Below are 17,595 nucleotides of genomic sequence, written 5' to 3'. Positions count from 1 at the left end.
ATATCATGCGATTCCACGTCTTCGCGCTTTATGAGCAGCGTCAGACTTGGAATTTATTTGCTACTAAGAATCGAAGAAATGCAATTCCTAATTGCATCCTTCTATTCCAAATAACATAGGGAATGGAGAGGAATAAGGTTTACATATTCTACAAATTTTACGAATTTGTGGCGTGACGGTCGGCGATCCTCTTCGACGCGAAGTCTTCAAGCTCAACGTCCACCTCACTTCCATGCACCACGGCTGGTACGGAGAGCAAGGAGGACGTATTTTGCCCATTTCGAGTGACCATAAAAAGAATCCAAGAGAAAGAAAGTACCTCGATCACATTGGATTTCATGAAAATTCTAGATCAAATTTACGTTTGAGTTGATCACTCGAAATTGCTGTGGAATGAAAAAAATTCGGTACGCTCCCGATTCCTTGCCTACCCATTTTCTGTCGCCCACATCCCACCCAACGGTTAAAATTAAACATCACTCGCACTCGTTCAAATTTAAAAACCCATCGCGATGAAAAATTCTACCTATACCTGCCTTTCGCCTATATTTATCCAAGAAAAGAATTTACTGACGATAGGAAATAACATTCAAATGTACGCCGGCGCACCGCAACATTCATTCTCACATTCATTGCCGTGGTATCTCCTTCAAGAACTCACCAGTTTTTTCAAAAAAATTAAAAATAAAGAAGACCTGTGACGTGCATGAATATATACAGGCTGCCCATGGCCTCAACTGGAATTGTATCTTTGATGAATTTTGAAAAAAGTTTGTGGCCTTTTATTGGCCAAAATTTATCGAACTTTGATTTGAAGTTTTGCAGAACAATCGAAAACTTGAAAATATTTTTTATGGTATTTATTTATTTAATGAGAAAAAATTAATGGGCAAAAACGCACGTGTGTAAAGGAAGAAAAATTATTAGACATCCTGTTCTAGTTATATTATCGATAGAAAAATATTTCTGAATAGGTTTTAAAAAAATTACTTGAAAACTTTGTTCAATGTAATATTATTAGGTGTATTATGCATAGTTAATTGCCAAAAATTAATCGTCGTCTGACTGGTCATAATTAATTTTTTAATTAAACCAGTTGACCGACTCCGAATGTATCGAGCAAAAACGAAGTTTGCATAGTTATACCTGAGCTAATTTGATAAGCTTATGATGTAAAGTACCGCCACGCCACGTGGTATTTAATAAACTAAGGGAAGGGGAAAACGACAGAAAATACAACGACCCCAATACCCAACGTTCACCATTTCGTGAAAGGGCAAAAGGGTCGAGGAAGTCAAAGTCATGCGACTCACCATCGCTGCCGGTACCAAGACCGGACACGAGCCGGTTCCCAGGTCTCGTGGGTCTCGGATTTTACCCGGATGTTCTCTGCCTCCCTGACGATCGTTGCTGCGAAGCAGGTCGAAAAGTTGCGGACCGTCGATCGGGGATGATAAGACGAGGCTATGTTCCCACGTAGATCCGTGCTGCGAAGTTAAAAAAAAATTAGCATTGCCAGAACCAGTCGTTCGTAGGTTGGGTAAAATCAAAAATTTTGAAAAATAATAATTACCAAATTTTCCACTTTATCATGACCTGCGATGTCCGATGAGAATAAGAAGTCTTCTCTCGCGCAGCCAAAACATTCTTCTGTAACATGAAATTTTCAAAATCTTTACCGTAAAGAATCTCATCCGACGAAATAAAAAAAAAAATTTCGTGAGAATAATTTCATTGACTCGCCATAATTTTTGGAGGAAAATTTCCGAAACCTCCTCTCTACCGAACCTCCAAGTATCCTTGGCTACTGTAGGGCTTCTGCAGTGCGCTGAAATTAACAAGAACAACGTAGTTTCTAAAGAAAATTAAACCTAGAGTGAAAATTAATTGATAGTAGTATCAGCCGCTATAATTATCCAATTGAAATAATTTTAACGCGTCATCGAAATGTGAGAATTCGATGCATAGCCACGCGTTGCGTCGTAGAAGATTGAAAATGAATAATAGAAACAATAACTGAGCATTTTCGGAAATAGATAAATAGGAAGATCGGGTTAAAGTAGCTTACAGATCTCCAGATGCGAGTGAAATCTGCGGAGATATTCTTGGGGTGGAAGGGGTCGATGGATATTCAAGCCAGATCAACTGCGTAGCGTCTCTTTGATTCGATTTATCGTAAGAACGGTCTTAATTCGGTTATTCGATTACTGTCCCACGTTCGAAACAACGAAAATTGTTCCCTCAATCCCCCCAGCAAAGTACAAAAAATTTCAGAACTCCGTACAATAAATTATCTTCAAATTAAAAGCGATACGCGCAACGCACTAACTACCAGTTCGAAATCCAGCGAGCGAGTGACGCCGAAACGGCGAACAATTGGGGGGTTAACTTGCCCGAACTGGAGCCTCGGGTATGAGACGCGCCACGGTCAACTTTGTTTACATGCGAGTCGACGCTTGTGATTCCCAGTAGCAGAGGCAGTAGTAAGTTTCAAATAATACGTAGTATTTAAAACGAACGACACCAGGACAAACGTAATATTAAATTGAGGTGCGCAGTTTTCGTTTAACGGTTGATTATCGCGACTTATTCTCGTCTAATTACTGCTAATTAATCGAGGCGTTCGTTACGAACGCCATTTTCTTTCTAAACTGACTTTTCTCGGTTTAATAAATATTTCGAAAATGAGTAAAAGATACGATAAATAATTTGACGAACAACTTTAACAATTTTCTAATATATTTCACGTATCACGTATACTCGGGGTTAGATAATTATGTACACAATCTGCTGAATGGTTTTTTCAATTGTAAGTACTGCAGTTATACATAATTTTGAACATAATATTTAAGTACACGCGAATAGAATTAAGTCGATGCCCAGTTATGACATTGATATAATAGCTCCGGGAAAATCGATTATTGTCCATCAATTTGCACTTTGTTAAATTTTTCTGTTTTTTCTCTTTTTTATTCTCCCTTCCTCGGTCTGTATCCGAAGATCGACGATCCGACCCGGACGTTCGAACTTCCTAGTTCGATCTGAAAAAAGAAAATTGTTCTCATTTGAATTTCCCCCGAATGTTGACGATGGAAAATTCCGACGATACAAAAAAAATAAAATAAAATAAAACTCACGGCGTGTTCGAAGTCGCTCGACATGCCCATCGATAGTTCCACGGTTTTTGGGTCCAGATTCAATTCCTTGCAGATATTCTCTCGACAATTTTTCAAACTGACGAAATCCGGGTTCGGGCCTTTGCTCACGTCGTAGCCGTACATTCCGATTGTCATGAGACCGTCGAATTTCAAATTCTTACAATTTTCTAAGACGTGTTTAACCAGATCGCTCGCCTCCTTCGGTTCACAGCCGTTTTTTTCTGATTCGAACGAGCACAAGATTATAAAAAAAATAAATGAATTCGAGTTGAGATAAAAAAAAAAAAACTCACCATCTTCTCCGCTGGTGTTTATCTGGACCATAACGTTCACCCGGGAGTCGTCGGTTTTTCGAAATTTCGGCCACGCGTTATCCAGACAAGTCGCCAGTTTTTTAGAGTGCACAGTTTCGATGAGGTAGAGGTTCGGTACTCCGAGGACCTTGTTGACCTTGTTGCTCTGTAAATGACCGATAAAATGCCATCGTATGTCTTTGCATTTTTCCAAAATGTCCGGATGATGACCCTTCTCCAGTAATTCGGCTACGTAATTTTCACCAAAATGTCTTTGGCCCGCTTCGTACGCCTCTATCACAATCGGTACGGAGTGAGTTTTGCTGGCGGCTACCAATCGCGGTTCAAAACTCGCACATTCCTGAAAAACAATAATCACGAATGAAAATACAATAATCAAAATTGAGTAATACATATATGGATTGCGCGATGAAGATGTGTAGTCAATATCGTCGCAGGTGGGCAATTTGAAAATTTTCAGTTGTACGTAGCTCCAATCGGTTCGACTCGGTCCTCTTTCGTTCCGGTTCGGACACGTTATCGGCTAGACGAAATTAGTATTAGTCAAATTATTCAGTTCTTATCGTACGCGCGGGGTGCGAACATCTGGAGTGAAATTTCTCCGAGTTCCGGTTGCCAGAGAAGTGTAAAAAATAGAAAAGTTGTGTTTCTATTTTAATTAGTCGTATCATCAATGCATTTCCATTAAAGTAGATATTATAAATCGATGATTAAACGAGTGAAAAAAATTCGTGGTACTTCAAAAAAAATTTCGAAGCGTTCTGTATTTGAATAATTGCGCGTGTCTTTGCCCGCGGTTTTTTGTATCGGGTGACCTCAAGTTGTCTGCTCTATCGGTAAGCGGGATATTCGATTTTTTATCAACGGTGGTTTATACAGGGTGTTAATTTTATTTGAATTTTTTTTTTTCCTGATCCTCCAAATTCTTATCGGTATTTCTAAAACTGTGAAGAAAAAAAAAAAAAACAGAACTTATTTGAAAGTGGTGAAAAAAATAGTGGTTAGTGAACAGTGAATGGTGCAATGAAGTATCCCCTGGATAATGCAGAGCCAACCTGGAACTTCAGCAACGCAGCCTGGAACGGCCGAAGGTAAGGGAACAAAATTTATAAAACATCAACGACACGATGATACAGATAACATTGATTTACAAAAAATGCTAAGCCTCGTTTCTTGATAAATTTTCCACGATATCGCAGCGAGTAAAAAAAAATTGTAACTAGGTCTCCACCTGCAATTTATGCGTACATTTGAACATGGACGACGATTTTACATCAGTCAAAAAATTTACGTTTGGGTTGCCCAATGCGAGGCGATTCCGTCAATAGTCCAAAAATAATTCGAACGGATTAGGGCGTTCGATAATCGTTAAAAAAAATTCGAAAATGGCGCGGAATTAATGAGGCAATGATGATTCGATTACGTCACAGTGTATATCAAACGAGATAGCGTCCGCATCATAACCACGCACAACTATCGAAGCTCTGTCAACTGATTAGAATTAGCGGAATGGCATTCTATCGATTTTAATTATCAACAAGCAAAATTTTATTTCGAAAAAAATAATTCCACTCACCGATGTCCTTCTCGCTGCCGCAGCGCTTATTTTTTCACGGACGATTTTTAGTCCTGCTGCGATGTCTACCATCGTCGTTTTCAACATCTATCTATATTATACGTTCGATTTATGAAATTTCAACGAACACATCGAACAGCTGTTCAATTTTCAACTGTGTTGAAAATTTTCCGTTCCGATGTCGCGAGCTGCCAAATGCTGGATTCTACTCGGTGTGTTCCACTTCGTTCGAATTTATCAGCGGTAGATTCGTCCACAGTTTGTAAACACCGTCACCGTCGTCAATGTAGAACGTGGAACGTCTGTCCGAGTGGCGAACGGTTACGACCTTGGGACACGTCTTCCAAGGTCGAAGCTCCGCAGTCCCGCCGTTAGATAGCGGTAACAAAACCAAAATTCCTCATCCCTGGTCGACGAACATTTTCGAGGGGGTGAATGGGAAGAGAGGAATAATTAAGATCGAAGATTAGAGGATAGGCACGTTAATTGCACTTGTCAGGATGATGTACGAGCGAAATGTGTTTTCCATAGTTAGTAATTATGTGTTAAACAATATTATAATTGGTCGGGCTTTTAACCACACGGTTAAATAAAAAAGATGGTAAGGAAAGGAGAGCAAAAAAAGAATTCGAAAAAAAGAAAATACAACGTTAAATACAGCCGGTTACAATTACTGTTCAATAATGATGACGACGTCGTCACTCGTCCGTCCGATACGAAGCACCTTTCAAAAGTCAAATTTTCAAGTAAAACAATTACCCGCGACTCTTTAATTGAACTATTCAATTCACACGGTTTGTATAATTGATTAACAATGCACAGGGATGTACACGTGTTGTACAAACGCCCCGGAGTCTTCCAGAGAAAAAAATAATAATACAACCCAAGTCTTGCGTTTGTAACATTGAGGAGAAAAAATCTTCCTATCGTTACGGATTCAGATTAGTCATGATAATATGCTTGATAATATGTGGATAACGTTGATTACGTTACGTGTGTTTTAAAATATCAAGTATTCCAGCAAATTGCTTGATTGCACACCGATTTCAAGGCTGAAGAGGGTTTTTCGTATAATATAGTTTTTTTTTTTTTTTTTTCGAAATTTCCGTCAGAGACTAGAATTTGTTTTGGTTGCACGCGAAAGGGGCGTCCGATTCCCCCTACCCCTGTACCCCCGAAGTAATTTGGAGAAAAAAAAAAAAAAACAACTATTCCACAAAAAACGAAACGCTTTGCATTTAATTATACAAGACGATTCGGGTACATAAGTACTTAATTATTCTCCGTCGTTCGCGTCGTTGATTTTTTGATACTATTATACAATATCCTCGGGCCAGGAGTTTGCCAAAATTCACATGCGCGAGGTGTATCGTCGTGTGTTTTTTCGCGCTCAAATCGTTCAGAGTTATATAAATAATTACATCGGCTACCTTCCTACGTATGATTTCTTCAACTTTGATGCTAAGTGACCGCACATTATGAGACGTGAATTGTAATCAGGTATACCGAAATTTTGAGTTACGTGTAATATACCAACGCATCGTGTGTGGAAAATTTTTTTGCTACCCGCGTTCGTCAAAGAATTGGCAAAAAATCCATCTAGACGATAATTACTCCGACTTGTCCTTCCTACGCGAAGTTTTTGGAATTCTACTTCCGCTTCCTTCGTTCGTTTTTGTTTTCGTTTTTTTTTTTCTTCGCATCGCATCGATTCTATTTTTTAAATATATTATACTTCCCTAATTTTTTTCTCTCCGAGTTAAAGCTCGAGCAGTTTTTCATTTTTTATACGAGGTACGAGTTATGAAGTCACCCGGTAGTCGTAGATACGTACGTACACTTAATGCCCGTATACATTACACGAGCAAACTGCAACCCCTGTTGCGTTGAACAATGGACACGCTCAATGGTGGCTAATTCGCAACAATGGCGTCTCTCGGCCATATATATATATATATATTAATGGTTAGAAAGTACCACACAGTACGGTGTGTACGTACGGCGTGCATATATGCACGAATCTCGTGTACACCGTACGCAACGTTATACATATGTATACACAGTTGCATGATTTGCACGAGGACGCATTTTCCGTCCAGTCATACACATCGCGTATGATTAATTCATATTGTTACCGATCCCGGGCGCATATTCACCGGTAAAATACTACAGATACATATGGCCCGTGAAATGACAAATGGTGACGCGGATCGTGCTGCGTTATTCTATTATTAGGGACGTTGCAAGAATTAACGTGCGTCATTAATCTCATTAGTGCTGAACGATTGTTAACATTTTCTCTGATAAAATCCGTGACGCTAATCGCGATTCAATTATATCGAGGGGTTATTTGAAATTTTGAATGTTGAATTCGTGCTGTAGAAGTATTCATTTCAATTTTATATTTATTGTTAGTTGCATCTGATTTTTTATTTTCATCTTTGGGACCGTTCGACATTCGTGCCTGACGTGGCGTTCGATAGATATTTAAAATAATGAAGTCTTGGAAAAAAAAAAAGCGCCGCCGCCATGAAGTTGGAACAAATAATATTTATTACTCTTCGTTGCCACGGTGCAAGCTGCTGGTAGACCTGGTATAATAAATGTGAGTAACGTTAACGGCGTCACATGTGACACCGTTGCTACATGGTGTAAAATACGGAGAGTGAGAGAGAGAGGGAGAGAAAAAGTGAGATAAAAAAAAAATGCGCTTATCGCTACGCCGCATCAATGGGGGTGATCTTATCAACGTGTTCTATTCTCGTTTCCTTATTCCTGAGGAAATATAGTCGCGTAATACCCTTGTTAAGTACTCACGGTACGATTAATATGACCTAATCATGATTGATCGTGAACGAATAATTACAAGTATGATATATAAATATTTACACCATCGCTTCTTTTTTTTTTTTTTGATACCACTTACGAAAGAAGAAACTAATGTAGACTTCGGTTCGACCGACCGTTGATAAATTTATCATCGAATCCGCAAGGATTTTGAAAAAGAAAAAAAGGAATAATTAGGACGAGCGTATTAGCATTCGAACGATGTTCGATTTTCGGAAAGAAAACCCATAAGATTCGAGAAGGAAAAGAAAGGAAGCAGATCCTTCCTTTCCTCCTTCGATGCTATCTGCGAAAATTATGTCTTTATTAGAAGAAAATCTCAGTCCAATGAGGACTTTGGGACTTTTTTTCTCAATTCCTTTCTCTCTTACGGTTTTTCACGCTTTTTTCTTGTCTCTTTTACCGGAGCAATAACTTAACACTTACAGTTATATACCCAGGCAGGTATTCTTCATTCGTGAAATGGGTGAAAATCTTTTGGATATCTCTGCAGGTGCCGCATGGTCGAAAGATCCTTAGCGGCGATTATCGTTATCATGGTCATTATCATTATTATTATTATGATCATTGTTTTTTTTTATCACCATCGTCATCGTCCTCGCGATCGTCGTCATCCCCGGAGCAGGTTGAGAAGAGTGGTGTTCTGGTGGTGCTAGATCTGAAAGATTGTACGTGTCCTTTGTTTCCTCTTGATCTCTGATTAGCGTATCTTCGGTAGCCGACCGTAAATCTGTCCTTTTTTGCCGCGTTTACCGTTACTTTTTCGAGCTTCTAGAAATTTCAAATTTCAAATTCTTCCGAGAAATTCTGATAGTTCGTCTCGATTTTCGTCAGGACGAACTCGGAGAATCAAGGATATGTATATATAATATATACGTATGGGTATTCAGAGAGATGCGTGAGCTCCGAAGCTAGCGAACAGGATTTTGGTATAATATACACCTGAAATTTGAGAAGAGATGCTGGACGCCTCGAACGGTCCATGAGAAGAAAAAAAAAAAAGAAGAAGAAAAGAAAAATTACGGAGACCCTTGCGATTAATTTTTATACACACCTACCTACGTTCATCGTCTCGATCCTTTTGCTCGTTATTTTGAGACATGAAGTATTGTCCAAACTGTTGCTTTTTTTTTTCTTTTTGAATTACCGTTCTCTTTTTTTATTAGATGTGTTGAAGAAAGGATTTTTAATTATATCCCAATTTTTGTTTTTTTATAATCCTCGAAACTCTCAGGTTCAGCATCCGAATTAGGAACTCGTTCCTTCTTTTTCTATTTTCTATTTTCTAATCTAATCAGATGAAATTATTTGCCGCCATTAAAATCGTCGGGCGTTTCATCTATTGAAAACGGAGGGCGTGTGACGTGCACTCTGTTTTTCCTGAGGGTTTCAACTTTTCTGAGGGGCAGTGAAATGCACATGGTACAAAATTGCCGAATGGAAAATCCGACTGCGGCAGCAACAGCACTTGACAAACGATCACCTCAATGCTCGAATACCGGTGACTCCGAATCGCTTTGTAAAACTTTGAACTATAGCTTCCCTCGCGCAGTTCCTCCTATGCGAAATTCGAGCGGTCCCAAGTCAACGGGGGACCCACTTTGTGTGAAATTATTTCCAAGGGTCGACTACAGAGTTCTTCGGCTCCTATTATACACCAGCGTGTAACGCACGTTTAAATATTACCACGTTCATAGTACCTACTTTTCGACGTTGAGTGGGTCATTGAATTCAACAATTTACAAAATGTCTCTCCCCACCTTTCCCCTATCCTTTTTCCACGCGTTATTACCTACTGAAATTTGAACAGTTAGTCAAATCTTCATGACCGAAAGCAAAAGACTGTAGTTCAGGAAGTTAGTTCAAAAACGATTTTATTTGGCGTCTGTTAGATTTCAAAGTATTTTTTCCCGAATGAGTCGGAGTAACGGTAGGTAGGTTTAGCTCGTAAGCGACGCGTCGCGACGTCGTATTTAAGAAAATTTTTAATACGAACCGGGAGCCAAAAACGCGCGGTAGAATGTTGTTGTACCCCTTACCGGGTTGATGGCCATCACCATCATCATTATCGTCATCCTTATCCCCTGCAGGGATGCCGGAGCTTCTGACTGTATTCGAATTGAACGCAGGTCGAGAAAGGAACGTCTCATGCGGCGCGCCGTCAGAGGAACAAGGTTTTTAAGTTTTTCGGTTTCGGAGTTTTTGACGGGCTACACAATAATTAGGCTACCGGCCCAATGACAACTCGAATTTAACGGCCCCCTCTTTATTTTTCGTGTTTTTCTTCCCTTCCTTCTCTCTCTCTCCGTGTCCTTTTTTACGCTACGCGACATAACTCGGATTTCTTCTCTGCTTGTAGATTTAATTACCCGCAGGGGGGTTGATTACGACGGTATTGAGACGTGTGCGATAGCGATGGTGATTAAACACGTTCGCAAAATTGAACGTATATATATTTGTAAGGGAATCGGGTCAAGCCTCATTGGCTTCAGTTAGTCCCATTGTAAACCTGGGTGATGAATGGGGTCACCCATATGCGGCAAACTGTACGATTTTCTATAGAATTTAACCTCGAGCTATTCGATGCATTCAACGATTGCGGACCGCCAACTACTGGCTATTTTCTCTCCAATATTATCTATTTTATATAGAGTACAACGAAATCGATCTATGGGGGGTGAGCTCGTTCCGATTATGTCCTCTCAATTGGGATTCAATTATACCGCGCAGATTTCATTCATCGCTACATAATAACGGCGAAGCTTGAGAAAACTGTGGATTGAATTTCACTGTTACTTTTTCCTCATTGATTTTTCTCAAAATTAGGGCCGAAATTTGGAAACTGAATTAATCTGTTTGTGATATAAATCGAGTTGTTGGCAATTTTTCAGTTTTTGAAGTAGAGAAATAGAGATATCTCGATGGGAAAAATTCGTAGCTCAATTTGACCAAGGGATTCGTGTTCCTGAGGTCAAAATACATGGTAACAGTGCCATACGATCAATTCTCATTCTCTCAGATTCAAATTCCTGGGTACGAACTACATTAAAATAGACGATAAAATGGATTTTTTATTCTTGATCCCGAAAAGCTGGAAATTGGCGATCACTCGGTCAATTTCAGAGATAGATCAATTTTCCTTTCGGAATCGGATTCCTGAGGTCAAAATACATGAGAACGGTGTCTTACGATCAATTTGCGAGAAAAAAAAAAATTCGCCCAAAAATCCCCAAGGGGATTTGAACCCGCGCAAATTTATCGATTTTTGGGTCCAAAATCAACATTTCATTTTCTTGGGTTTCCCATGCTATTCTCATGTATTTCGATCTCAGAAATTCGAATCTGAGAGCCAAATTGATCTATCTCTAAAATTTACCGAGTTATCCCAATTTTTTCGCATTTTTTGGCTCAAATTTGAGGATATCTCGGAGGGAAAAAATCGTAGCTCAATTTGGACAACGGATTCGTGTTCCTGAGGTCAAAATACATGGGAAAAGTGCCATACGATCAATTCTCAGTGTCTCAGATTCAAATTATTGGGTACGAACTACATTAAAATAGACGATAAAATGGATTTTTTATTCTTGATCCCGAAAAGCTGGAAATTGGCGATCACTCGGTCAATTTCAGAGATAGATCAATTTTCCTTTCGGAATCGGATTCCTGAGGTCAAAATACATGAGAACGGTGTCTTACGATCAATTTGCGAGAAAAAAAAAAATTCGCCCAAAAATCCCCAAGGGGATTTGAACCCGCGCAAATTTATCGATTTTTGGGTCCAAAATCAACATTTCATTTTCTTGGGTTTCCCATGCTATTCTCATGTATTTCGATCTCAGAAATTCGAATCTGAGAGCCAAATTGATCTATCTCTAAAATTTACCGAGTTATCCCAATTTTTTCGCATTTTTTGGCTCAAATTTGAGGATATCTCGGAGGGAAAAAATCGTAGCTCAATTTGGACAACGGATTCGTGTTCCTGAGGTCAAAATACATGGGAAAAGTGCCATACGATCAATTCTCAGTGTCTCAGATTCAAATTATTGGGTACGAACTACATTAAAATAGACGATAAAATGGATTTTTTATTCTTGATCCCGAGAAGCTGGAAATTGGCGATCACTCGGTCAATTTCAGAGATAGATCAATTTTCCTTTCGGAATCGGATTCCTGAGGTCAAAATACATGAGAACGGTGTCTTACGATCAATTTGCGAGAAAAAAAAAAATTCGCCCAAAAATCCCCAAGGGGATTTGAACCCGCGCAAATTTATCGATTTTTGGGTCCAAAATCAACATTTCATTTTCTTGGGTTTCCCATGCTATTCTCATGTATTTCGATCTCAGAAATTCGAATCTGAGAGCCAAATTGATCTATCTCTAAAATTTACCGAGTTATCCCAATTTTTTCGCATTTTTTGGCTCAAATTTGAGGATATCTCGGAGGGAAAAAATCGTAGCTCAATTTGGACAACGGATTCGTGTTCCTGAGGTCAAAATACATGGGAAAAGTGCCATACGATCAATTCTCAGTGTCTCAGATTCAAATTATTGGGTACGAACTACATTAAAATAGACGATAAAATGGATTTTTTATTCTTGATCCCGAAAAGCTGGAAATTGGCGATCACTCGGTCAATTTCAGAGATAGATCAATTTTCCTTTCGGAATCGGATTCCTGAGGTTAAAATACATGAGAACGGTGTCTTACGATCAATTTGCGAGAAAAAAAAAAATTCGCCCAAAAATCCCCAAGGGGATTTGAACCCGCGCAAATTTATCGATTTTTGGGTCCAAAATCAACATTTCATTTTCTTGGGTTTCCCATGCTATTCTCATGTATTTCGATCTCAGAAATTCGAATCTGAGAGCCAAATTGATCTATCTCCAAAGTTTACCGAGTTATCCCAATTTTTTCGCATTTTTTGGCTCAAATTTGAGGATATCTCGGAGGGAAAAAATCGTAGCTCAATTTGGACAACGGATTCGTGTTCCTGAGGTCAAAATACATGGGAAAAGTGCCATACGATCAATTCTCAGTGTCTCAGATTCAAATTATTGGGTACGAACTACATTAAAATAGACGATAAAATGGATTTTTTATTCTTGATCCCGAGAGGCTGGAAATTGGCGATCACTCGGTCAATTTCAGAGATAGATCAATTTTCCTTTCGGAATCGGATTCCTGAGGTCAAAATACATAAGAACAGTGTCTTACGATCAATTTGCGAGAAAAAAAAAAATTCGCCCAAAAATCCCCAAGGGGATTTGAACCCGCGCAAATTTATCAATTTTTGGGTCCAAAATCAACATTTTATTTTCTTGGGTTTCCCATGCTATTCTCATGTATTTCGATCTCAGAAATTCGAATCTGAGAGCCAAATTGATCTATCTCTAAAATTTACCGAGTTATCCCAATTTTTTCGCATTTTTTGGCTCAAATTTGAGGATATCTCGGAGGGAAAAAATCGTAGCTCAATTCGGACAACGGATTCGTGTTCCTGAGGTCAAAATACATGAGAAAAGTGTCATACTATCAATTCTCAGTGTCTCAGATTCAAATTATTGGGTACGAACTACATTAAAATAGACGATAAAATGGATTTTTTATTCTTGATCCCGAGAAGCTGGAAATTGGCGATCACTCGGTCAATTTCAGAGATAGATGAATTTCCCTTTCGGATTCGGATTCCTGAGGTCAAAATACATGAGAACAGTGTCTTACGATCAATTTGCGAGAAAAAAAAAAATTCGCCCAAAAATCCCCAAGGGGATTTGAACCCGCGCAAATTTATCAATTTTTGGGTCCAAAATCAACATTTCATTTTCGTGGGTTTCCCATGCTATTCTCATGTATTTCGATCTCAGAAATTCGAATCTGATAGCCAAATTGATCTATCTCTAAAATTTACCGAGTTATCCCAATTTTTTCGCTTTTTTTGGCTCAAATTTGAGGATATCTCGGAGGGAAAAAATCGTAGCTCAATTTGGACAACGGATTCGTGTTCCTGAGGTCAAAATACATGAGAAAAGTGCCATACGATCAATTCTCAGTGTCTCAGATTCAAATTATTGGGTACGAACTACATTAAAATAGACGATAAAATGGATTTTTTATTCTTGATCCCGAGAAGCTGGAAATTGGCGATCACTCGGTCAATTTCAGAGATAGGTCGATTTCTCTTTCGGAATCGGATTCCTAAGGTCAAAATACATGAGAACAGTGTCTTACGATCAATTTGCGAGAAAAAAAAAAATTCGCCCAAAAATCCCCAAGGGGATTTGAACCCGCGCAAATTTATCGATTTTTGGGTCCAAAATCAACATTTTATTTTCTTGGGTTTCCCATGCTATTCTCATGTATTTCGATCTCAGAAATTCGAATCTGATAGCCAAATTGATCTATCTCTAAAATTTACCGAGTTATCCCAATTTTTTCGCTTTTTTTGGCTCAAATTTGAGGATATCTCGGAGGGAAAAAATCGTAGCTCAATTTGGACAACGGATTCGTGTTCCTGAGGTCAAAATACATGAGAAAAGTGCCATACGATCAATTCTCAGTGTCTCAGATTCAAATTATTGGGTACGAACTACATTAAAATAGACGATAAAATGGATTTTTTATTCTTGATCCCGAGAAGCTGGAAATTGGCGATCACTCGGTCAATTTCAGAGATAGATGAATTTTCCTTTCGGATTCGGATTCCTGAGGTCAAAATACATGAGAACAGTGTCTTACGATCAATTTGCGAGAAAAAAAAAAATTCGCCCAAAAATCCCCAAGGGGATTTGAACCCGCGCAAATTTATCGATTTTTGGGTCCAAAATCAACATTTTATTTTCTTGGGTTTCCCATGCTATTCTCATGTATTTCGATCTCAGAAATTCGAATCTGAGAGCCAAATTGATCTATCTCTAAAATTTACCGAGTTATCCCAATTTTTTCGCATTTTTTGGCTCAAATTTGAGGATATCTCGGAGGGAAAAAATCGTAGCTCAATTTGGACAACGGATTCGTGTTCCTGAGGTCAAAATACATGAGAGAAGTGCCATACGATCAATTCTCATTGTCTCAGATTAAAATTATTGGGTACGAACTACATTAAAATAGACGATAAAATGGATTTTTTATTCTTGATCCCGAGAGGCTGGAAATTGGCGATCACTCGGTCAATTTCAGAGATAGATCAATTTTCCTTTCGGAATCGGATTCCTGAGGTCAAAATACATGAGAACGGTGTCTTACGATCAATTTGCGAGAAAAAAAAAAATTGGCCCGAAAATCCCCAAAGGGATTTGAACCCGTGCAGATTCATCGATTTTTGGGTCCAAAATCAACATTTTGATTTCTTGGGTTTCCCATGCTATTTTTCGCTTTCTGGAGTAGAAAAATTGAGATATATCTCGATGAGAAAACTTCGTAGATCGATGAAAAAAAAAAAATCCCCGACACGCTTACGAAATTCAATGATGTGAAACCGAATAAAAAATAACGGGTCAAAAATTTACACGTCGAATGAAACGAAACGCGGCGAGCGCGCGCGCGCCCGCAATGCCAGTAAAAGTAAAGAGCAAAAAGCAAAAACGAAAAGCGGTAAGGCGGAGGAGAGCAAGGATGTGGAGCGTTCGCTGTATAGATAGGACGTTGCCGCGGTTAACCCCAAAACGAAGTTAACAGGGTGAGGACAGATTTACCATAAAATCCTTAGGGACTTGTCTGCGCCGTGACTAAGCGCTCCCAAGGGATAACATACGTTGCGCTACAACGAATTGGGAAAATTTATATATACATAAGCGAGTGGCGTGTGTATGTACGTACCACGTACTACGTAACCCGCGGAACGTGTATACGCATACAGAGAAAATACATACATATATGTACGTAAAATACAGCGCGTTGTTTTACACGTAAAAAATGTAATAGGAACAATAATTCACTTGTACGGTTATATGTGGTTTGTGTAGACAATTAATATAGCCTCTCCCCGGTGGCAGGTAGTTTGAAATTTTAATTAGTTTCATCAACTCGTTGTTACAAACGCAATTAACGAAATCGCTTTGAAAATTTGTGTACACGCGGGTACGTGAAAAAAAAAAAAAAAAAAATCAAAGAAGAGAAAAAATGACGAACGTTTTTTTTGTACCCCATTCGCTTCTAATATCTGCGCGCATTAGCGAATAATTTCTTCGTTCGATCGAATGTTCGGTGCGGTAAATTTTTGAGTAAAAAAAAATCCAGTTTTCAAATCACGAGATGCGACGAATGAATGACGATTCGAATGAACGTGTAATCGATGCGTTGGAAAACCGATAAATCATTCCTTTTGTTTAAAATCTCCATACAATATGTAGTTGGAAATTTTATTGCGGTAAAATAAAAATCAATAATTATTCTTCCACGAGTGAGAGACACTTCTGTAACACGACGGGAATCGTACACGTCTCAAATATTAATCGTTTCGAAAAAAAAAAAAAAAAACCAAATCCTTCCCGAGGAAAAGAAAAAAACACCTTCGTCGTACATGAGGTACCGTATAACAAATGTACGACCAGGTGCTTCTACGTCGTGTCGTATATCATTATTCGGTAAATTTCAACGTTATAATACTTGTTAGCACAATTATATATACCTTTGAAATTTCTATACACCTACGATTCGATTCGTGTTGGACGACGAGCTCTCGTTGAATTATGCGTTTACGTGTACAACCGTTGTCTCATTGTTAACTTCGCCGTGGGTTAATTCTAAGTGGCTTCCGAATTACGACATGACTACGAATCGACTCGACACCCCTTTTTTTTCCATTCTATTTCTTTCTTTCTCTATTTTCTACTCGCGCGCGCGCACCCACCGCGGACACACGAATAATACACAAGTCGATAATCGGAAGTGCACATCAGAATGCACCTCTTTCATTCACGGTTAACCGAAGTCGTATATATATATATATTTTTTTTTTCTCTCTCTCTCCCGTCTTTTCTTCACCTCCACTTTTCCGTTCTCTTCTTTCGCTTCCTGTGCATTCGTAATCGCACGCCTACATACGTTATATGTTCGTGTCTCTCGTCTATTCCACTCGTGAAGTCCGCGGGTGTATCAATGTGAGGCACGGGTTGTATTGTTTCTCGGATCGCCTTTTTACTTTTTTTTTTTCTTTCTCTATTTTTCAATTTTATTTTTTTTAATGGATCTTGTCTAGACTGTCGACTGCACGCGGTCACTCCGTTACCTACATACACGCTCGTAGAGTTGCTACTTTTCCTCGCACGTCTGCAATAATTGTCTGTGAGGTTCTATGGATTTTTTCCTCGTGAATGAAAAGAGTTACTGCAGTTTCTCGGGACTATTTATGGTGGATGAAAATTTTAATTTTTTAATCACGTATCCGATACACTGTGAGCTGTATTCCCAATGCTCTTGAGTTTTTTTCCTTTTTTTAGGCAGAGAGATTAATTTATCGCCTGTATATATATACATTGGCATCGGGTAGACGAATGTAGAATTGACATTTTGAACTCGATTCGTTTTTTTTTTTTAAACAGTATGTTTTCATTTTTTCGGTTTTTGAAGCTAAATCTCTCGTAACTCTATCAATTTTATAGATTGATCGATTCAGCTAGCAAATTTAGATGCCTAGGCTCAGAATACATGAGAATAGCCTATCACCCCCTATCCAAGCCTTGAAGAAAAAATTTTATCT

The 17,595-nt window shown here is 38.7% G+C and overlaps 2 protein-coding genes across 2 annotated transcripts in view; one reads left to right on the top strand and one right to left on the bottom strand.

Annotated features, from left to right (window-relative positions):
* Positions 1 to 2,721: 2,721 nt before the first annotated feature.
* Positions 2,722 to 5,209, bottom strand: LOC105684502 (pyridoxal phosphate homeostasis protein). The gene is made up of 4 exons (XM_012397929.3): positions 5,049 to 5,209; positions 3,452 to 3,812; positions 3,138 to 3,379; positions 2,722 to 3,041 (listed from the first exon to the last, which is right to left on the bottom strand). The coding sequence occupies exons 1-4, from the start codon at positions 5,133 to 5,135 to the stop codon at positions 2,970 to 2,972; spliced, it is 762 nt and encodes a 253-aa protein (XP_012253352.2). The 5' UTR covers positions 5,136 to 5,209; the 3' UTR covers positions 2,722 to 2,969.
* The window catches only part of LOC105683115 (unconventional myosin-IXAa), a 182,197-nt gene continuing 168,465 nt past the window's right edge, over positions 3,864 to 17,595 (top strand). Inside the window, exon 1 of the mRNA XM_048659117.1 lies at positions 3,864 to 4,563. The gene's annotated coding sequence lies outside the window, so the exon portion shown is untranslated. The remainder of the gene's footprint in view (positions 4,564 to 17,595) is intronic.

The sequence above is a fragment of the Athalia rosae genome, chromosome 7 (assembly GCF_917208135.1).
Source record: "Athalia rosae chromosome 7, iyAthRosa1.1, whole genome shotgun sequence".
NCBI lineage: Eukaryota > Metazoa > Arthropoda > Insecta > Hymenoptera > Athaliidae > Athalia > Athalia rosae.
This window is presented reverse-complemented; position numbering and strand designations above follow the sequence as displayed.

Excerpts from the sequence above, each read along its gene's own strand:
- LOC105684502 (XM_012397929.3), bottom strand. The coding sequence starts at position 5,135 with ATGTTGAAAACGACGATGGTAGACATCGCAGCAGGACTAAAAATCGTC. Across the intron at positions 3,813-5,048 it reads CGGCAGCGAGAAGGACATCG|GAATGTGCGAGTTTTGAACC; the intron begins GTGAGTGGAATT and ends ATTGTTTTTCAG. Across the intron at positions 3,042-3,137 it reads CGAGCGACTTCGAACACGCC|ATCGAACTAGGAAGTTCGAA; the intron begins GTGAGTTTTATT and ends TTCTTTTTTCAG.